The sequence below is a fragment of the Notechis scutatus genome, chromosome Z (assembly GCF_049901735.1).
Source record: "Notechis scutatus isolate UNSWTSFEM ecotype Mainland chromosome Z, rNotScu1.2, whole genome shotgun sequence".
NCBI classification, from domain to species: domain Eukaryota; kingdom Metazoa; phylum Chordata; class Lepidosauria; order Squamata; family Elapidae; genus Notechis; species Notechis scutatus.
Window position 1 is genome coordinate 43256347 of NC_142025.1, and position 23367 is coordinate 43279713.

A 23367-nucleotide genomic window follows, 5' to 3' on the forward strand; every position below is an offset into this window, starting at 1 on the left:
TGGTTATAAATCAGCAACCAAAACAAAAAAAATTCAATTAATTAAAAGAAAAAAAAACTTCTAAAATACTTAAGATGATTAGAAAGGAGGTTATGACATACTGTACAAATAAAAAACAGTACCTAACTATAGCCAAAAAATGTGTAATCAGATTGATCTGAAAATAATAAATCAGATAAAACAAATTAGAATTACCAAGATGATTAGTAAAGAATGAAGACAAAAATTTCCGCTGACCATTTGCAGAATGGGGGAAATTCAAAACACATTTTAACAGATTAACAGAGTTGGTTGTAGGTCATCTAGTCCAACCCCCCACCCGAGCAGGAGACTCTACCTACACCATTTCTGACAGATGGCAGTTCAGTCGTTCCTTGAAAGCCTCCAATGACAAAGCTCTGACAACTTCTGAAGGCAAGCTGTTCTATTGGTTGATTGTTCTGTCAAAAAAATTTGACTGGTTTCCATACCGTAAAAACAGGGGTGGGATTCTACCAGTTCACACCTATTCACTCGAACTGGTTGTTAATATTCTAAGCAGTTCGGAGAACCGGTTGTTAGAAGAAATTACTGGCCTAATCCTGTAAGGAAGGCAGGAAGGAAACATTCTGGTGTTGCTTACAGAAACTGCCTCTCCATTAACCCTTACTACATTCTTGGCAGGATAGACTTCCTGTCTCAGGAACTTCTCTGGAGTTATTTTTCCCTCCTTTGCTGGTACTATGGCCATTTTTCACACTTACGACTGTTGCAACATCCCCACAGTCATGAAAGGCCAAGCGAGGAGATGCATGCCTCGATGTGAGTGATATTGAGTTGGCCACACCCAGCTAATAACATGACCACCAAGCCATGTCCACCCAGTCACATGACCACCAAGCCATGACCACCACCTAAGCCATGCCCACAGAACCGATTGTTAAAAATTTTGAATCCCACCCCTGTGTAAAAATAAAGTAAAGGTTCCTCTCGCACATACATGCTAGTCATTTCCAGCTCTAGGTGGCGGTGCTCATCTCTGTTACAAAGCCATACAACCAGTGCTGTCTGAAGATGTCTCTGTGGTCATGTGGCTGGCATGACTAAATGCCAAAGGCACATGGAACACTGTTACCTTCCCACCAAAGTGGCCCCTATTTTTCTAGTTGCATTTTTACATGCTTTTGAACGGTGAGGTTGGCAGAAGCTGGGACAAGTAACGGGAGCTCACTCCGTTACGTGGTGCTAGGGATTTGAACGGGCGAACTGCCGACCTTTCTGATCGACAAGCCCAGCGTCTTATCCACTGAGCCACTGCGTCCTCTTCTGTGAAAAATAGATAGCCTCAAAATACAATCTGATGTCCATATGGTGTATTTTGATTTTCATTATACTTTTTAGAGATTCTTTATTATATAGTTCTTCCCTCCATACCTTGTTTCATCTTCACAGTTTTGTGACAAAGCTTAGTTGTCTGAACTTGTGCACTGTGCTGAAACATAATGTGGTTTGGTTTGTCTTGGCTTAGTGTAGTATAGTATGCAAAACCAAGTCCTACTGCATGTAAACTATGGTTTATTCCTCTAAGCTCTACGAAGCATCAGCCATTGTCAAACGACTTCTCAAATCTTGCCAAACAAATTGCAGGGTCTTGTTCAGATAGTCATCAAGAATAATGCTGACTCGAAGGCAAATATACACAAGTTCAGGAAAAAAATGATTTAGTGCAATGTGTGAAGTCAGGAACTGTGAAAGAATGAGTGGCCAAATATAATCCACCCAACTGTGTGGTTGGATTGGCTATGAAAATAAAAATTTTCATCTCTACTCCAATCCACTGATACCTGCCTTTCATGGATTCTTTATGAAATAAGACATGAGAATGGTTTGCAATTTCTGCATGTGTTCTTTTGTACAGGTAGCCTTCTACTCGGTGGTGGGTTCAAAAACTTTTACCACCGGTTCGGTGGGCATGGCTTGGTGGGTGCGCTTTGCGCGCATGCACACACTTTGCATGCACGCACATGCCAATCACACACTTTGCACAGGTGCAGAGGCATTTGTGCAGGTGCAGAGGCATTCCAACTCATCTCCTGGAAGCCTGCACTCTCCCGGTCACTTCAGCACTGCCACGCAGCACTCTTCTGTGCTACGCAAAGCAGCTGCACTTCAAAAGCAGAAGATGAAGATGAGTATGGGAGCCCAGTCGGAAGGGCCCGCCCAACAGCAGAGCGGTGGACAGAACTGGTTTGATCTCCGCTGCTCATCGCTGCTACTGGCTCGGCAAAACCGGGCAGAACCAGTAGAATACCACCACTGCTTCTACTTATGACCCAACTGAGCCTAAAATTTCCATTTCTGAGCCAGACAGATGTTCAGTGAGTTTTCCCCTATTTAATGTCATTTTTTGCCGCAGTTGTTAACTGAATCACTGCAGTTGTTAAGTTAGTAACATGACTGTTAAGTGAATCTGGCTTCCCCATTGACTTTCCTTGTTAGAAAGTCTCAAAAAGTGATCAAATGACACTGGAACACTGGAACCATCATGAATACATGTCAGTTGCCAAGTGTCTGAATTTTGATCACATGACTAAGGGGATACTGCAGCTATTGTAAGGGTGAAAAACAGCCATAAGATATTTTAGTCAGTGGTGCAACTTAGCAGCCACTAAACAAACAATTGTAAGTCAAGGACTACCTGTAAGGCATTGTGTTTCAAACTTCATCTCAAAAAAAGAAGCAAAGAGAAATAATATTTGAATAAAGAATTATTGGGACTTTAACTTCAGGATGAAACCCTGTTTGATTTCGTGATTAAAATACCAGACTAAAAACCAGGAGACTGTTGAATTCTAGTCTCTTCATAGACATGAAAACTGGTTGGATGACTTTGGGCCAATCACTCTGATCCTAACCCACCTCACAGAGTTGTTGTGGGGAAAATAGGAGTAAGTGTGTTAGATCTGTTTGCTACCTTGAGTTCCTTATAAAAATAATAAAGGCAAGATATAAATAAAATAAATAAATAACATGTGCAGGACAAGAGGTTGGATACATGTCTGTGTGTCTTTGGGAACAGATTAAAAATTAAATCCCTCTCATTCTCTCTCTGTCAAATCACTTGTTATTTTGTCTGCCTGAATATACTTGCCATGTCTACTATAGCATTAAACAAGACTATGGTTCTAGTCTCTTGCACAAGATGGAAAAGGGCAGCAAGTAGCTTTCTTGCACAGAAATAAGGAGAAATTACATTTCTTCAGCCTTTTTAGTTATTTAAAAGGGCAAATATTTTTCCATTCTTTATAAAAGGAAGCATATTTTCTCAATTCTATGATAGTTTGTGATCCCAAATTGTTTAATTTGAACATTCTGTCATGAATCCTATGAAATACTAGAATATGAATTTATTTGAACATGCTCATTTTGTACCAGCTGAAAGATCAACCATCATTTTTTTGTTTCATGTGTATCTAATATTTACAGCACTATCTAATACACACTGTTCTAAAAGCAAGTCCCTAGGACAAGCTACCTTCATGGAAGTGGGTACTCAGATAAGGGTTTGGGGGAGGGAATCTTGCTATTGTAAACTTTCCAGTTACACTGCAAAATAGGCTGGGTGGAAACTCAGAAAGACTTGCACAACACAGTTAACTGGTTCACCTGTTGTCCAATGAATCCAACGCCCTGGATTTGCATAAAATATTGAATCATAAATTAAATGCATAAGATGGTAAGATTAGTGCCTTAAACTAATTAATGATTTCGTCTGCAAAAAAAGCATTGCAAAACTCTTAGACTAGAACATGTATATCATGGAACTCTTCTGACAACCATCAGCTCTCAAAAGGCTGATTTACCTGCAGAAATACATCTCACCTATTTCTTTGTAAATAAATGAACTAACTGAAAGGAAAGGGACTTGAACCTTTAATACCAACCATGAATGTTGCCTGTATCATATTAAGCCATGTGTGAAGTAGCTAAATTCATGTAACCAAAAAGCTGTACAGCTATTCCTTGTTCATTTAGTGACCATTCAAAGTTACAACATCACTGAAAAAAGTGACTTATGACCAGTGGTGGAATTCAATTTTTTTTACTACCGGTTCTGTGGGTGTGGCTTGGTGGGCGTGGCAGGAAAGGATACTGTAAAATATCCAATTAGAGGTGGTATTTGCCGGTTCTCTGAACTACTCAAAATTTCCGCCACCAGTTCTCCAGAACTGGTCAGAACCTGCTGAATAACGTCTCTGCTTAAGACCATTTTTCACACTTATGACCGTTACAGCATTCCCTTGGTCATGTGATCAAAATTCAGACATTTGGCAGCTGACTCATAGTTATGACAGTTGCAGTTTCCTGGGATCGTGTGATCAATTTTCGCGACCTTCTGACAAGCAAACTCAATGGGGAAGCCAGATTCACTTAACAACCATGATACTTTACAACTGCAGTGATTCACTTAACAACTGTGGCAAGAAAGGTTGTAAAATGGGGCAAAACTCACTTAACAACTGTCCAATTTAGCAATATTAATGCTCAGTTGTGGTCATAAGTTAAGGACTACCTGAATTTACTTTCCCTCCTGAGAGTTACATTGCAGTTGACCTCATCATTAAATTGTTTTAAATTCTTTTGACTAGGCCATAAAAGTTTCACTTAAGAAACATTTTATGGACAGTATGGGACTGAGTACTAAAACTCCTGGTTCAAGGTCTTGCTGAGTCATTTAAAAAAAAAACCTGCTTACCAAAACCTTCCTTACAGAGTTATCATAAAAATAATGCACTGAGATAAATAGATAAAGCATACAAGATAACAGACACTATGTGCCCTTTGGATTAAGGGAACTATTCATTGGCTAGATTTCTAACAATTTCTAACAATTGTACATACTGAAGAACATTTTTTTTTTTTTGCTTTGCTGGAATTTTCTTCCCTCTTTCTCCCACTTAGGAAAACGTTTAAATTCTCAAAGTATTCTCCCCCCACCCACCCACTCCCCATTCCCACCTAACAACCTAATTTTGAGATGGAAGCAATTACAGTAAATCAGATGGCAGCTTCCAGGTGGAATGAGACAACTCACCACAGCCAATTCACCATATGTCAACTCACCGTGGAACAACTTGCCATGGCCAATTTGCCACAGAAAAATTCACCATGGGAGAATTCAACCATTCAATTCAATGACTTAAAATAATTTTTAAAATATTTTAATTTTTGTCATTCACATTTCATTTTGTCCTCCCTTTCCTTTCTTTAATGATTCTATTTCATTATTTTTTTGGTGTTAGGGAAACTCTTATCCCCCAACGAGTTCTGCCATGGTAGTTGGCCATGGCAAGCTGTCTTGCAACGAATTGGCCGGGGCAGTTGGCTGCAATGAATTGGCCATGGTGAGTTGGCCATGGCGAGTTGTTCTAGGCCCACCTCTAGTTGTTTTCTGGACCCTTTTCTCACTGCTAAGCTGAAATGCTACCAAACCATTCCTAAGATAATAGAAAATGATAATGGCTTGAAAACTGCTGCTTCCTGTTGACCGACTTACCTTCCATCCAAGGTAATGAATAGAAAAAAAGATACAGGTAGTCCGTGACTTACAACAGTTCATTTAGTGACTGTTCAAAGTTACAACAGCACTAAAAAGTGACTTATGACCATTTTTCACAGTTACGACCTTTGCAGCATCCCCATGATCATGTGATCAAAAGTCAGAGGCTTGGCAACTGGTTCATATTTATGACCGTTGCTGTTCCCCAAGGTCATCTGACCCCCTTTTGCAACCTTCTGACAAGCAAAGTCAGAAAGCCAGATTCGCTTAACAACCGGGTTACTAACTTATCACCTGCAATGATTCACTTAACAACCATGGAAGAAAGGTTGTAAAACTGGGGCAAAACTCACTTAACAAATGTCTCACTTAACAACAGGAATCTTAGGATCATAAGTCAAGGACTACCTGGGTAAAGGTAAAGGTTTCCTTGTTTAATCATGTCCAATCATGCACATCTCCATTTTTTAATTGGGGAAGTCCATTGGTGCAGTGGTGGGATTCAAAAAATTTTTACTACCAGTTCTGTGGGCATGGCTTGGTGGGCATGGCAAGGGAAGGATACTGTAAAATTTCAATTTTCTCCCCACCCCACTAACCTGCTTTCCAACTCCATTCTCCTGTGCAGGGCAACAAAAGAAGACCCAGCCAATTAGCTGGGACTCGGGAGGCAAAGAATAGAGCAGGGGCGGGGCCAGTCAGAGGCGGTATTTGCCAGTTCTCCGAACTACTCAAAATTTCCGCTAACGGTTCTCCCGAACTGGTCAGAACCTGCTGAATACTACCTCTGCATTGGTGTCTGAAAACACTTCCATGGTCAAGTGGCCAACATGGCTATACTCTGAGATCCATAGAAGGCTGTCTTCTTTCCAACCAAACTGCTAGGAGAGCAGAAACTGGGGAAGGAATGGGAGCTCACCCTGTCATGCAGTACTGGGGTCTTGAACTGTCAACCTTCTGGTCAACAAGCACAATGTCTTATTTGCTAGGCCACTGCAGTGAGTGGTACAAAATACAGTTAGTCCTCAACTTACAACAGTTTCTTTAGTGACAATTCAAAGTTTCAATGGCCCTGAAAAAAAGAGATATGACCTTTTTTTTCACGTTTATGACTGTTGTAGCATCTCTATGGATACATGATCAAAACCCAGATGTTTGGCAAGTGACGCGTAGTTGGGACAGTTGCAGTGTGCCAGTGTCATGAGAACACCTTGTGTGACAAGCAAAGTCAATGGGGAAGCCAGATTCACTTAACAATCGTGTTACTAACTTAACCACAGTGGCAAGAAAGGTTGTAAAATGGAACACAATTCACTTAACAACTATATCACTTAGCAACAGAAATTTTGGGCATAATTGTGATTGTAAGTGGAGGACCGTCTGTAAAGGGGAATTACAATTAAGCACAATTCAAAATTTCCTGGCTTATGGTCTGTGAATGAGATGACAGTAATATGATCACAAGGAGACATGAAAAATTATGTTCCTTGGACTGGTTTATGTGTTGGTTAAATGCAAGCAGGGCAGGACTGTTACAGGCCAAGATTCTGCAGGGAATTCTTTATATATATATATATATATTTATTTTTAACAACAAACATAAACAAGCATAAACATAAACACAAAACATAAAACCTTCTTTCCATTGAACAGTGTGTCAGTCGGTACAAATCTTCTTGTGCACAATATCAACAATCCTTCCCTTCTAAATACATTATTAAAGTTTATATTACATAAATATGCATATTGTATTATATTATTATTATTAGCTACTTATTGGATTTTACTTATAAACTATATCATCCTTTTTGAGCGAATACTCTGCAGGGAATTCTTTTGCATCCCCTAAAATGTAATCCAGTGTCAAATCCCCTTCCTCAGCACCCAGCAAGATCCCTGCACTGCCTCAAATTAATTTTTAAGATTGCTTAAATGAAAAATAACAAGATGGGAAGTTGTTATTCCACAAACATTGCAATTCCTGTGCTTTTTTTAATGATTTGGAGAGTAAGATGGCTGCAGCTAAGTCCTCCTTTTGAAAAGTGCTCACCTGCCCTGGAAAACAAAACAAAAACCCAAGTAGTTGCAATACCCAGCATCCTAGAAAATCAATTATTAGAGAAGTTTGTTTTTTTTCCATTCTTCCCCCTTTCGTACCAGAATTATCATTGTGGTAAAGAGATTTTCATGAGGGACATTTCGGTTGCCAGCCTAACTGTCTCTGTACGTGGGACTTTGGGAGATCATCTTGACTGGACCTCGATGTCTACAGAGGCAGCCTTGAAGGCTGCAGCACATTCTAGCAAATAGGATAGAATATCTTTGTTCTGAATTTTTTGTTTAGTGTGAAAAGTGAATCCTACAGCCTCAAACTAGACTGGGAAATCGGGGACTGGGAGAAATATCTCCCAGTAGAAGATAAAGGGAAGCTGTTGTTTCTAAGAAAACTGCGTCAGTATGTTGCCAGGAGTCTGAGCTCCATGATTCGAGGTCTTCCTATTTACCTTACCTTAGAGAAAGCAGCTGTTCTAGGAAACTTTTTAGCATCCTCCCCAGCCTCTCCAGCTCCGGTGGTGATTGGTGTAGAAGGGTGACATTGGGAGTTTACCTCGAAGTGTCACTCCTGAGGGAGGCGCTCCGTAGTTGGTTCTTCAATATCAAGCCAAGCCGAGAGCATCAGGACCACATTTCTCCACGGAGCTCTTCGGCTCGTGGGTACCGAAATCAGGCTGCACCATGGGGAAGCTGTTGCTGTTGATAACAGTCTTCATTGTCTTTTGCGCCTTGTTCGTGGAAAGGCTGATAGTGTTTCGGTAAGTACGGCATCGGTTTTAACCGGTTTGCTTCAGCACGAAATTATCTAGACACCGCGCGATCCTACGTGGCAATTTCGGCGATTTTCACCCGTTTTACTCGAGCAGGTATACGATTGCGTGTCATTTTTTTTTCTGTCACTCTTTCTCTTTAGCGCTGCAACCTGTTTGAATACAAGAGGCAAGGGTAACCTTCGACACATTCAGTTGAGAGTTCTCGTTCCTGTGCGCGTTTCTTGTTTTTGTGCATTCTGTGCTTATTTACTTAGAAATTAAGATAAAACTCTACAATAATGCGGTGTAATGCTTGCTGTGAAATTACTAAGTGGCTTGGAACAAACGCCGCCGCCTTTTCTTTTTCTTTGTAATTAGGATTTTTCCTCCAGGACGGCAAGACAGGTGGAACCGTTTTCTTCACTTGGTTCTAATATTTATTCTTTGACTTTGTGGGGTTGTTTGTTAATGAGAAATAAAATCTAAAGGTGTCCAGCGAGTTTGGATTTAGTTCTGCGCAATCCATCATTTTAATGCAGCCTTCTAATTGCAGTTCCTGTAGCCATCTAGAGTGATGTTTTGCAACATTAACATATATTAATTATACCAACGCATTTTAGGTTGAGAAGAACTTAATGACTATGAAAGCCCATCTGATTAAAGAACTGGTTTTAGCTGTGATTTCACATATTTGTATATATCATAGTAATAAGAATTGTTGGCTATTCATATCACCCTAGCAATGCATCACACAAACAGGTGTATTTGAAACTATGGCAAAGCTGCTTTTTTATTTGAAACACTGGGCTGTATGGGGTCCATTTCCCCAATTATAGACGGTCTTGCATCACTCTTGCAGCATCCCATTGTAGACGCTGTACCTGTGTCTAAGACTGCAGGTGGGGTAAGCACAGAAACCATTTTATGTTTTCAGGGGTTTGGTTTTTTTAACCACAGCAGTTTTGTTTCCATAGCATTTCAGGTGGGGAATTGCTTGTGTAGTGTTCTTTGCTTCTTTTCACATTTTGACTTTGGTAGAAATGAAGACCAAGGAATTGTTTTCAGTTTGCTTTTCAGGAATTGGGCTGGACAAACAATAGCAGCATGGAAGTGCCTTTTATTTAGCAACAGTGTCTTGATGTTGGGTGAATTTTGTAGTTTTTTTTTTTCCTTGAGTGGTTCTGAGAGGTGGTTTCAATGTATCCCATCCTTACTGCTGCAGCCAGCTCAAGAGTGTGACTTTTAATAGCATAATTCAGTATTATATTTATGTTTTGCTTTTCCTTTGTGAATTATTCTTTCCCCAACTTCTTCCCTGGATTTGGTGGAGAGGACCAGTCCGTTCTGGACTCTTGGTGAGCTCCTTATCTGTTTTAGTACTTTAACCAGACTATGTTGGCTGTTTCAGAATTTTGTTCCTTAATAAGCAAAAAATATTTAGTGCCTATGCAAAAATGAGTCTGAAATTAACAAGTTTTTGTTTATGACTAATAAAATATATGCATGTTTTGCACAAGTTTATAAGGCAGTAATTATTGAAATCCTTGCTATCTTGGCAGAAAGGCTTAATGCATGCATGATTATTGAAAAATCAATTGCTAATGTAATTTTCTTTTCTATCCAGGCTGATCTCCACTAGACGATCCAGCGAGATTGTCTATCAAATGAGGAAAAAAACAGACATACACTCTCATGCAAGCACAACCCTGAACATACAAGGCTGCTACAGATGTGGTTTATTGATATGTGTTTCTCCTTGTGCTATTTCATTTATCAGAGTGGAATAGCTGGCATTTCCCATCTTTACTTTCTATATGGGTTGGGCTTCAGCTGTCATAAGCCCTATTGCCCAGAGTGGGGTATTGTTATTAGCATACAAGGAGGAGTGGCTTGCAGTTTTTAACTGTACAACTAAGCCAGAAGAGCAGGTTTTTCTGTCCAGATAATGGTTTTGGCTGGGGATAATGGGAGATTTAGTCTAACAAATAGGGAAGATAGACAGTGAGGAAAAGCTGTTTTAGCCTACACAAAAGATTTTCAAACTTGGCAAGTTTAAGACTTGTGGGCTTCAACTCCCAGAATTCCTGAGCTAACATGACTAGAGGAGGAATTCTGGGAGTTGAAGTCCACAAGTCTTAAAATTGTCAAGTTTGAAGACCCCTGGCCTAAACTAAGGAGATGATGGGGGAGAAGCTTTTGAAATGTAGCATTCCATCTATAGCTAGTGGAAGGATAAAATTAAAAGTGAACTTTTAAATTGTTTGTACTTACAACACATACCACTTTGCTTATTAGCAGCTAATTAGCAGAGGACTTCTGTAGCTTTCATGTAAATTTATAGATGACACTCTTTGTAGTAATTTAACATTAACAATGCTTGAACAGCAAACAGCATCCTAACTTTTATGTATTTAAAGGATTTTATTTTGCTGTTTAAAGTTTTGTGAATACAGGTTATAAAAAATAGCTTAATACAGTAGGGCCTTTTTCAGAGAATCAGTCTTTCTGTGGTGGGATTCAATTTTTTTTACTACTGGTTTTGAGGGCATGGCTTGATGGGTGTGGCAACGGAAAGACACTGTAAAATCTCCAATCAGAGGTGGTATTTGCTGGTTCTCTGAACTACTCAAAATTTCCGCTACCAGTTCTCCAGAACTGGTCAGAACCTGCTGAATACCACCTCTGTTTCTCTTAATCCCTTGAATCCAGTTTAAAATGCCTTTGAGATTGATCTGGGATGTGCTCACAGATATATTCAGATATCGGAACGCTAGGAGTACAGAATTGATAACATGATTGTTTAGCAATGTTTGTCAATACCTTAGCATCTTTAAGACAAATAGACTTCAACTCCCAGAATTCCCCAGCCAATGCTGGCTAAGGAATTCTGGAAGTTAAAGTAAAAACATCTTAAAATTGCTGATGTGTTGAACTTAAGAAAAGCTGCCAGCTAATAGCTTTCTGACCAGTAGCTGAGCATAGAAAACCTGTTAGTCTATTTTTATTTATTTATTTATTTATTTATTGTCAATTGCTTACAAGATAATAGGTATAAGTAAAAAACATAGTTATGAATACATGGATACATATGGTATAAGAAAAATAAAAAAAATAAAAGAAACAATAAGACAGGGACTGTAGGCATGTTGGTGCGCTTATGCACGCTCCCTACTAGTAGTAGTCTAGTAGTACTCACTTGCCAAAAACTGCCTTAACCTACCTCTTCAGACTCCTGCCTCCATGAGTGCCTTTTACACACAGACACACACACAAAAACTCACCACAAACGTACAAAATCTAAAGAACAAGTTTTCCCAATATTTCTTTGCTAACCATTGTTGCAAATCTCAGCTATCTTCCAGAATTTGGATTCCTTTCTCTGTTCATGCTGGTTTGCAACTAGAGCAAGATCTCCGGATCTGGAAGAGAGACTAAGACAGGCCTTCCTTCCCCTGAGACCAAGAGAACATTTTCAAGCACAAGGCTGCCATTTCTGGGGGAGCATGTCTTCAATTACAGATTTGGTGACATGAACTCAGGGTTAAGATGTCAATTGCTTGCAAATTGTTATGTCCCCCCAATTACAGCATCATATAATTGTGGGGTTGTTTTTGTGCCCTTCCTTCCCAAAAACCAAACTTAAAACTGACAGTTAAAAAGTTTTCTTCCCAGCTTGTGTTGGGAAAAATAAACAAAACATTCTATCTTATGGATTGGTGACAGGTATGTAAAGGAAAGGAGCCAAATATCTGTGAAGCTAAATGCAATCTTGATATTTCCCCAGCTGAATGCCCTGCAAAAATATAGAGCCTGAGGTCTTTCATAAATATATTTCCTTTTCTTCCATCTCCAGATACAATTTTTTCTTTAATACACCACTGTACTACCAATATTGCATATATAAGGGAAGCAAGGAGCAAAAGAGATCAATGCACATTTGTCACAATCAAAAGCCAAGTCACTCAGAAAGCAAATGCCTATTGTTGTAGATTATAGCAAAAATTTCAGAGACTGCCTACATTATTAGGCAGAGAGCATTAATTGGCAACCCCAGTGTGTAATCATAGGAAGCAAATATAAAAATATCATTTAAAAAAATAGCAAAGGTTAGTCTGTACTAAAGTACAAAAAAAAAATCAGAAACATATTGCTTCACTGTTTGGTTTGGCTGAAATTAACTTTCAAAATTGTTTTAAAAAAACCTCCTTTAATTCTTTTTTATTTTTGCCACAGAGGGAGCCCTAGCAAAAGAGCAAAATGAACTTTTGTTGAGAATTACAATGGGTTTAATTTGTAATGTTAATGCTAATACTAAGAGCCTTCATGCTTTTATCCCCTTTCCTTGTATACTAATCATATACAATGTTATTGACCATTAGTGAACTTTCTGTTTGGTTTTTTTTTATTCTGAATATTTTAATCTGTTTGATTTTAATTTAATGAATAGAATTCTATGCATAAGATTACTTTGTTTTTTTTCCCATATAAGGAGAAAGCAGAGCTGAGACTTACTCAACATGGGACAAATCTAGTTTTATCCCTCTGCTTCAAGTGATTCAAGCAAATGCTTCCCTAAATCACTGAACTGGAAGAGGAGGAGGAGATACAGCACAAAACTTGCAAGATTCTGTCATTACAGCCAATTCAATAAAATTAGTTTTATATTTGCTGTGAGGTACATTGTCCAATTTTATTTGTCCATTTTATTTAGCATATTGTTATGTTTACTGCTTCTCCTTGCAGGAAGAAGCTGTTTGCTGACCGAGAATTGCCTCCCAAGCGCCTTCCTAACTGTCATCTCATTCCAGGAATTGGTAAGTCTGTGGCATGTTTATTTATTGTTCCTTATGCAGAATAATTGTGCATATGTGCAGGGAACATTCACCAATAGCTGGTAATATATTTGCCAAGGAAATCATATAGTTGTTCTACTTTCTATACAGTTAGATGTTTCCTATTTTTTAATTCAAAGATTTCTGTGCAGAGAAAAGAGTAAAATGCAGGGGAAACATCTCCCACCAATATTTTTTCTTAACTATCATTTAGAAATATTAGGCAAAGCATACATCATACACCACCATAAACAGTGGTCTTCAAACTTGACAGCTTTAAGACTTGTGGACTTCAACTCCCAGAATTCCTCCTCCAGTCATTTTAGCTCAGGAATTCTGGGAGTTGAAGTCCACAAGTCTTAAACTTGCCAAGTTTGAAGACCCTTGCTCTATGAGCTTTCTGACTGACTAAGATTTGTAATCAATTCTCTGAAATCAATCTTCAATTTGAAGATGCTAAGCCAGGAATTACATACAAATCAGGCCAATGGTTTGTTCAACTAAATGTCTACATAACACTAAACTAACATTCAGCAAACCACTTTCCGAGTTCATATTGTTTCAATCAGTGCTTATCTAGCACTTCAGGAATTGGAAATATGAAATGAACTCTGCCAGCCTCTGCTACTCTGGTATGTAGAAGCCTGTGGCTTATAAAGTACAAGTAGCCTTTGATTTATGACCATAATTGGGACTGGAACTTCTGTCATTAATTGATGCACTCATTAAGTGAGTCACACAGCTGATTTTACAATTTTTTGCTGTGGTCATTAAGTGATTTACATGTTTGTTAAGTGAATCCAGCTTTCCATTGACTTCGCTGACTGGAAGCCCCTAGGAAAGGTCATCAATCACAAGAGTCTGCACAGAATAAATGACTTCTATGTCATTCAAGCATCAATTCAAAACAAGCACAACCTTAGAAAGATGAAACAGGGCTTCAGAAAATGAATCCTTCTCAGACAAAGATTAAACGAATTCCTTGTGGCCTTTCTTTATTCTGCAGGATTTCCATAGCAACAGAATTTTTGTAGCCTTTAGTTACAGAAAAGGAAACTTACCTTTGGTAGCTCGTTCTCGTTCTACAGATTTAAAAAAAAACCACTTTTCAAAAGAATGAAGCTTTTCTTGCAGCACAGGAATGATTAATTTAGGAGGGCAGGCTGAGATATTCTTGAAAAGACTGGACAAGATCAGCTACTTTAATTGACTGTTTTTTTCTTTCTCAAATGGATGTCAGCCCAAGGATCCTGCTCTTAAGAAATCTTTAAATGGAGTGTTGCAAAGATTTCGCTGTAAGGCTGTTTATTGCACAATCTAATGATCCATCTCTCCTATAATGTCTTACACAAAGGATGTCTTGCAGTCACAACTTTGTGAGGGAGACAGTAAAGGAAAGGTTGTATAAAACCAGGTAGAAGTGGTACTTAGTCCTATAGTCAGAGAGTGATACTCATGGACTGCTCTGGTTTCAGTACAGCTAGTTCTCAACTTAAAACAGTTCAGTGAATGGCCATTCAAAGTTACAAAGCACAGAAAAAAGTGACTTACTACCATTACAGCATCCTCATGATCATGTGATCAAAATTCAGATGCTTTGCCATTGTTTGACATCTTATGATTATTGCACTGCCCAGGGGTCATGTGACAAAGTCAAGGGGAGAGACAGATTAACTTAATCACGTTAGTAATTTTACAACTGCACTTAACAACTGTGGCAACAAAGGCTACAAAATGGGGCAAAACTCACTTAACGACTGTCTCATAGAAACATAAAATTTGGGCTCAGTTGTGGATTACCTGTAACTATATTCTTCCCTGAATTAGGATTTCATTTAAATATCTCTAATAAACACTCTCTTTTTTTTTTCATTTGTAGACAATGGTGCAGAAGATATTGATGTACTTCCTAATGGGTTGGCTTTCATCAGCTCTGTAAGCTGTCATGGTTGCCTTGATTTCCCTCCAATTCCTCCTATGTAAAAAGTTGTGCTTATTATGGATTAACTTTTAAGGTTGTCAGAATGGGTTAAGTGAGGCTCAGTTTTCTGATAATCATGAGGTATCCTGTATTGCATCTCTGCACTTGAGTTGGATGACACGGGGGGCTGAATTCTAAGCAATGGTTGGAGCCAAGATAAATATATAGGCAGGGGGCCAAAGCTAAATTTTATTTTATTTATTTCTGTGTATGTTTTGTCATTTTTTTCTTTCTATTGTTTTAAAATAGCTTGCCTCCAGAAGTTGTGGGTGTTCCATCACGGGACTTTTTTTAAAAAAAGAAGAGATTGGCAGCCATTTGTCTGAAATGGTATAGAGTTTCCTGATTGAACAGGGGGTTAGACTAGAAGACCTCCAAGGTCCCTTTCAACACTGTTATTCTATTAAAAATGATAGCATCGAATTCCTCTGGTAGAAGAAATTCCCAGAGTTTTGGAAGCCTCAAATTAGTCACCCCTGCAAATAATTAATGAATGGAGTGTTTCACTCTAAGCCCCAGCTGTATTGACAAAATGGTCTATTGGGGCAATGCAGCTTTTATTTGGGGCAAGTAAAGAAATTATTAGACACTAAAGGAGTTCAGCAGGAATACTGGAATTTCATTAACCCACATTTTCAGCAACTATGATAATCTGTGGATCATTTTCTTTCTATACACACAATACGATGAAATAAAGTAAAATAATAATAGAAATAAATTATAATTTGTAAGGATAATGTTTATTGAGGAGCTAAAGAAAAGAAGAATAAGGTACATTGATTTCTACTGTAATTGTTTCCACTAGCTTGTATAAATTATGAGAGCATGCTTAGAGCAAACGTGGCTTTGGTTGCATTTTTCACTAGCCAGAAGATGTCAAAACTGTCCCAATACTAATAGTTTACAAAGTTTGCTGCATGTGATATAAATATATTTGTTGCTAATAATTTAGGGATCACTTTCTTTTCCAAAAGTGATCATATGAAAGTCAAAATTGATCAAGGCTTTGCTAATTGGCAGTTACAGTAACAACTGTTGTCATACAGAAAAGGGGGGGGGCGGAATTGTGCACTGTTCTGAATTAAGACAATCCAGGGGAAACAATTATTCCTCTATGTTACATTACATTACAGGAACTTAAATATGAGGTTATCAGAACATGCCCTCTTGTAGCTAGACTATCTGGTAAAGAGCTAGTTGGAATATCAACTGAATTATTGCAAAACCGCCTTTGGACTTTGCATTCATTTTTGCTGTGGTTCAGGTAAAAGGTGTCCAAACAAAAGGGAAATCCTTAATCTCAGCAATTTTGATAGAATATTGATTGTCGTTGGACCAAAATTCCTTTTACATTTCTATTTCAAGGGTCTGAAATATCCTGGCTTGAAAACCTTTGAACCTCATAAAGGAGGGCAAATATTACTGATGAATGTCCTGGCAGAAACTCCTCGTCCAGTTGAACTAAAGATTGAAGGTGGATTTGATCTGGATTCTTTTAATCCACATGGGATCAGTTTTTATATGGACAGGAGTAAGTAAGGGAACTTTTTGCATGTCCCTAGTTTTCTTCATGTTAGCTTTGCAATTTGAGTGGATTATGTTGATTAGAGTTAGCCTTTGTTGGTAATCATGATCTTGGGTTTGCCAAAAGGATAGGCAAAATTTTCCACATTGCTTAACAATTGTTTGAAATTAAGATGGACCAGGAACAGATGCTTTGTGACCCATAATGCACTTCTGGCCATGGTAAAACATCATTCTACTCTCCCATGGTCATATGATTGAATTTTGGATACTTAGCAACTGATTTGTCTTTACAACATGCTCCATGGTCATGTGACTATGATTTGCAGCCTTTTTTCATTTTTAGCAACAACAACAAAAATCAGAAGCACAAATTTGGATTTACAGCTGCAACATTTGTTTAATTAACTACAATGGATTACTTAATATCTGCTGTTATTCACTTAACAATTGCCACCAAAGTTTTATAACATCAGATCCAGCCAAATAGGTGCCTAGACTTACGACTTACAACCAGCAACCCAGCAGAAAATTATGATATGCATGCTAATAAGTTCTGCATATTTCAGGAAAAAGTTAAGGGAGCTTTTTAATTTTGATCATCTGTAGTTCTACCTCTAATAAGGGATATAAGAGATTTAGAGTAGCATGAAGAAAAAAGAAGAAATTGTCTATATTTATTATAATAATAGATGACTAGGTGAGGGTCGGTAATTCTATCTCTATCAAGGGATAGAAGAGATTTAGAGTAGCATGAAGAGAAAAAAAAGTCTATATTCATTATAGTAGTAGATGACTAGGTCAGCGAAACAGTTACTTTAGCTTATTACATGAGTTCTTAGAAAACTATATGTTTATGTTATTATTGTGAATTGCATTAACTTTGCTGAAATATTCATTTTCTCTAGATGAAAGTATATATCTCTTTGTGGTAAATCATCCAGAAGGCAAGTCAGCAGTGGAGATATTTAAATTTTTTCAGGATGAAAAGTATTTGCTCTACATAAGAACTGTCACTAATGAGCTCCTAACAAGGTATATTAGAAAAAAATATATTTTAAATGTGTGTTTGTGATTGGAAAGAGAGCGAGAATAACTGGAAAAGGGGATTGAAAGGAATATGAAATGATGTGATATACATGCATAATGACAGCTCACAGCAATCAAACAAATGGCAATAAAATCAATAAAACATAAAAAAGATAAAGGCTGTAAAAATAGGTGTTCAATACAATATGATTTAATGCTAGTACATTTCAGCAGAGTGCACAAAAAAATCCAAAAACAAAAAGTTTGTAGAACTGATAAATATTATAAAATAAAGCAATAATCAAGTTGATTCCTTATTAGCTGCAATGTGAACTTTAAGCAAATTACATGTTGCAGAAAACAATTACTTAGGAATATGTTGTGTTACAAAACTTCCAAATGTTGCTGAGTAGGAAAGGGCAGAAAGAACTGGAATGAATTAACTGATTGCCCAGTAAGAAGCGAGAAGCTAACATTTGGGCCATTAAGGAAATATTCACAACATGCATGCCTTATTCAGTATTGTCAAGTTACTGTTGGCATGTTACAATCTACCACCTTTCTCAGACAAAGAAACATAATTTGTACCAGGGGATATAAATCTCTGGTATAGATACATTTATACATTTGTAGACTATTACACTCAATTTCACCCTTAGGATTTTGGGGAATATATTCATTTGGACACCTTATGTATGCTTATCTTTTGTAACATTATTTACTCTTAAATAACTTTTCTGCAGACAGCAAAGTCGAACAGAGCCTAATTGGGTGCAATTGCACAAAATTCATAAGAAATTTTAAAAAGCAACTAATGCAACATCATTTGTATAATGTTATGTTTTATATTTTTCATTTTTGTCATTAAAGTGTCAACGATGTTCTCGCTGTGGGCCCTGAACATTTCTATGCCACCAATGACCGTTACTTCCATTCAGAGACTGTCTCAGTATATGTGGAGATATTTTGGGGGTTGAGCTGGACAAATGTTGTGTACTATAGCCCAAAGAAAGTTAAAGAAGTAGCATCAGGATTTTACAGTGCCAATGGCATTAATATGTCACCAGATGGAAAGTAAGTTTCTTTTTTTAACTCAGTTCTTCCTTAACTTAGTTCTTTATGACGTTGGGCTTTCATCATTAAATTTGAGAACACATAATAAATTGAATTGGGAAAGTTTTTTTAAAATCGAATCAATATTGGCTTCTGAGAACCACATTGGCATGTCATTGTTTTTGTATTGTCAGCAATAAGTAAAAGAAATACCTTCGTCTTATTCTGGGGCTTTTTCTCATCTTTCTACTTTTAAGTCACTGGGAGAATCTATTCTTGGATCCTGCTTAACTTTATTAAGATCAGCAAAGGTTGACTGGTGATGTTATCTGTTGTGGTTTAGGTTAGTTAACAAGGCAATAAATGTTGTTCCTCAAAACTAATTTGAAATATTGTTGTTTTGAGGAAAAAACTACAAATATAGTTGAATGGTTTCCCCAACAAATACAACTTGTAGCCTTCTAAATATATTGCATTACAATCCCTGTAATTCTGGAGTTCAACTATATTTCTAGTTTTTTCCTCAAAACAACAATATTTCAAATTAGTTTTGAGGAACAACATTTATTGCCTTGTTAACTAACCTAAACCACAACAGATAACATCACCAGTCAACCTTTGCTGATCTTAATAAAGATTTTCTTAAAAGAAAACAGAGTGGTATTAATGAAATAAAATTAATTTTAATAATGATTTTAAAAGATGTTGTGATTAGAATTCACTAAAAATATGGAAATTCTACCTTAATGCAATAGTAAACTATTTCACAGGGCAGGGGCCCCAGTGGAAAAGGGGCTTCTCAATCCCACCAATGCCCCACCCCTTTATACCAAATGGTTTTATAGTTGGTCATTTTATCAGATTCTTTTTAATTGATTATTTTTCTATATACTCTGGGACAGGGGGTATAGAAGTAAGGACAAATAATTTACAAATGAAATAAGTAAAATTAACAATATGTCATTTCAAGGTTTGTCTACGTTGCTGATATTTTGGATCATAGCATTCACGTCTTTCAAAGAATGTCTAATATGAATTTATCTCCTGTGAAGGTAAGTTTGGTTCTCTTTGGCTAAAATCAAAGACTGGTATTCTTTATATCTGAAACAAAAATTAGATCTTGAATATATTTTTTTAAATTTAAGCTCTCTTCTATGATATCTTATATATTTCTGTGAATATGTATCTTCTGTTAATCCTAGTGAATTAATATTATTGGCATTTGGTAAGTTTATGACCAATGTCAATGGAATATTAATACTGGTAACTCAGGACCACTAATAGAATTGGGCCTTTGTAACTAGAAGAGTGATCAGTCAGAGCCATTTATGAAGGATAGATATTTCCTGACAGCATATGGTGTTATCTGTAACTAAAGGAAGATGGTGTTGGAATAAGAGAAAAAAGTGGATAAAATTGTGTAGCAAATGTCTTGTATTTATTTCAAACCTAAGAGATATACAAATGTTTTTGTGTTCATTGTAGGCCCTAAAATTGGAAACTGTCCTTGATAACATATCAGTTGACCGTAGAAATGGAGACCTTTGGTTAGGATGTCACCCCAATGCTGCAAAACTCCTTTCTTATGATCCAAAGAATCCTCCTGGCTCAGAGGTTAGTTAGTAAGAATTATTTTGACAAGATATACTATAATTTATCAACCAGAATGAATATGGGTAGTCCTCAAGATACAACAGTTCATTTACTGACCATTCAAAGGCACGTCACTGAAAAAAGTGAATTGTGACCATTTTTCATATGACCATTGCAGCATCCCCATACATGATCAAAATTCAGAGTTAGCAACAGGCACATATTTATGACGATTGCAATGTCCCAGGATTGTGTGTGATTCCTTGTGGTGACCTTCTGAGAAGCAAAGCCAATTCCCTTAATAACCATGTTACTAACTTATGATTCACTTAATAACTAAGGTAAGAAAGGTTGTAAAATGGAGTAAAATTCACTTAACCAATGTCTTGCTGGCAACCTATATTTTGGTTTCAGTTGTGGTCATAATTCAAGGACTACCTGTAAATTAGCTGGTAAAAAAATCTGCAGTTATTTGAACAAGAACAAAATGCTTCTTTAAATAGAACAAGAAACATTTCAGAAGAGTTGCACTCAACCAGTCTAGCCAATATCCTATTCCATGTATCGGACATTACCAGAATTCAGGAACTCAAAGCAGTGTTTGCAGTGTTTTTGCCAGAAACCAGCATTTATTTTCAGTTTCTAGCAAAAAATGTCCCATAGTGAATAATGAGTTTGCTTAATGACAGCCACAACACCATAAAAAAAAGCTTATAAAATCCATAGCAGCCATAGAATGACCTGCTTTATGACCATCATGATTTACAACCAAAATTACAAGCTCAGTTTAGGTCATAAATTGAGGATTACCTCTACATCATGAAACATGAAATGAGAACCTCTTTTCTTAGTTCTGTAATTCATTCTATTTTATTTAGTCTTCTGGTATTCCTGAATTATTCTTTTAAACCTAGCAGAATGGAAAGTTTTAGCAGGATTCTTATTATAAAGTTTTATGCAAGTGTTTGGCTAATTTATTTCTGTTTGATTTCTTCCAGGTCCTTCTTGTCAAAGATATTCTTTCTGACAAACCTAAAATCACTCAAGTGTATGTGGATGATGGGTCACTTATTCAAGCAAGCTCAGTTGCTGTCATGTATGGCAGGCATCTCATCATTGGCACTGTGTTTCAAAAAGCCCTTTTTTGCCACCTGTAATTGGCACACCCACTAGCTTTGCCTCAGATGAAATAGTCGTAGTCACTGAAATCTGAGCCAAGCTTTCTGGCACATGTGGGTCTGTCATGGTAACAACAAAAATTAGCAAAAATATTGTTGTACTCAAAGAAATCTATATAATCTCAAAATATACCTACTGATCATTCTGTCCTGAAATACTACTTATAATTCAGGCTTGATGGAGAAAAACTTGATGAACTCAGATTTCAAATCCATGTTAGCCAATCCATTTATCTAAAAGTTATAAGTGTAACCACATCTATCCAGCAGTTGTCCAAAATATCAGAGATCTGGCATATATTCCCTGTCATATCTGAGGAGTCGTCTTGCCCCAATTTGCCCCTGTCTTTTGGCCTTCCAGAGGTATTAAAACCTGGTTTTTCCTGGTTTTGCCTTAAGGCTTCATGGGAGGGTACTGGAGATGGTTAATGAGCTAAGGAGATCTTACCCCTGTGCCATCCATCTCCTGGGTTCTAGTTTTTTATATAACTTTTTAAAATTGTATTTGTTTTTATATTCATCTTTTTACTATTTGTAAGCAGCATTTAATAAATAAATAAAAATATTCCACTTGCCTTTGTTTTTCACTGTTTCCAAAAGTGTAAAAAATGCTATATAAATATAAATTCATTAGTTTTAGGGTTACGATACCTCTTAATCTTGCTTGCTGGAACTTGGAACCAAATGGATTATGTTTCTCCACTGATGGTATTTATCATTCAAGGCAGATTCAGATATTTTCCAACCAGAAACAGAATCATGGAAGTATGCCTTACCCAAAGCCCTGATAGACATTGCTGTGGTAGCCTTTTGTGTCTTACATACATTGTTTAATTATGTTGCTGATCAACTCCAGTATTTTTTAAAAATGCTTAGCCACTCTCTGTTGTCTGCAGCCACAGATATTAAAAGAAGAGCTCTGGATGAGTCTGCACAGTTTTATAACCAGTCTCATATATTCAAGCCTTTTTGTGGCTAATCTACCTCCATTTTCCTAAAGTGCTGCCAAGTTTTAGCATGAATATTTAGTGCTGCCAATATCTGCTACCTTTACTCTTTACCTTTTCTTTTTCTACTGAAATGTAGGAAGAGATTTATAAATATATTTTTGTGTATAAGTACACAAAAGCTTTCACATTTGGTTCTACCTCTGTGAAGCTTTTAAAATGCTGCAACTATTTCTGATTTTTTTAAAAAGAAATGTTCCATTTCAAATTAGCCACCAATAAATAGTATACCCAGAAACAATAAAATACTGCTCCTCCCGAGTTTAGTATATCAACACAACATTTAATTTTTCCACTCAAAATCTTCCACTTTTCCATTTTCTGTATGTCAAGATATCTGCAGCTCTATTTAATTATTCTTAACAGTAAATGTTCATGGCGTCAAGACAATCTCTCAACAATAAAATGTAGGCAGAAGGACAGTGAAAATATCTTCCTGCTATATAATCTCCCAATTTTGTTTTCAATTATTTTCCACTGATGTTTCAGTACCATTCTTTTAATTCTGAGATTCTTCCTGATAGTACTAGCCTAGTCAGTTGAAGTTACATTTTTTTAAAAAAAAAGTTTCACTACATATTATGTAGGTAATTTAAGATTATTACTTTCTCAATCTAATTTATCTCACAGAGGTTTTGTTGAATAAAGTTGGAATAAAGTTGGAGCTGCTGTTATGCTTTTCGGGGACAGACTGGACACAGTAACAAGTAAATTACTCTGGGAAGGAAGGAAGGTGTACTTTCATTAACCAGGCAGTGGATCAATTCCCTGTTGTGGCACAGAATTCTTGCACTTTCAGTGTCCTGAAAAGTTATATAAGACAA

The 23367-nt window shown here is 37.1% G+C and overlaps 1 protein-coding gene across 1 annotated transcript; it reads left to right on the forward strand.

Annotated features, from left to right (window-relative positions):
• The first annotated feature begins 8041 nt into the window (after nucleotides 1-8041).
• Nucleotides 8042-22101, forward strand: LOC113417335 (serum paraoxonase/arylesterase 2-like). The gene is made up of 9 exons (XM_026675668.2): nucleotides 8042-8352; nucleotides 13090-13160; nucleotides 15058-15113; nucleotides 16525-16690; nucleotides 17592-17718; nucleotides 18583-18786; nucleotides 19736-19817; nucleotides 20251-20379; nucleotides 21357-22101. The coding sequence occupies exons 1-9, from the start codon at nucleotides 8276-8278 to the stop codon at nucleotides 21513-21515; spliced, it is 1071 nt and encodes a 356-aa protein (XP_026531453.1). The 5' UTR covers nucleotides 8042-8275; the 3' UTR covers nucleotides 21516-22101.
• Nucleotides 22102-23367: the final 1266 nt, after the last annotated feature.

Excerpts from the sequence above, each read along its gene's own strand:
- LOC113417335 (XM_026675668.2), top strand. The coding sequence starts at position 8,276 with ATGGGGAAGCTGTTGCTGTTGATAACAGTCTTCATTGTCTTTTGCGCC. Across the intron at positions 15,114-16,524 it reads GGTTGGCTTTCATCAGCTCT|GGTCTGAAATATCCTGGCTT; the intron begins GTAAGCTGTCAT and ends TTCTATTTCAAG. Across the intron at positions 16,691-17,591 it reads CAGTTTTTATATGGACAGGA|ATGAAAGTATATATCTCTTT; the intron begins GTAAGTAAGGGA and ends CATTTTCTCTAG.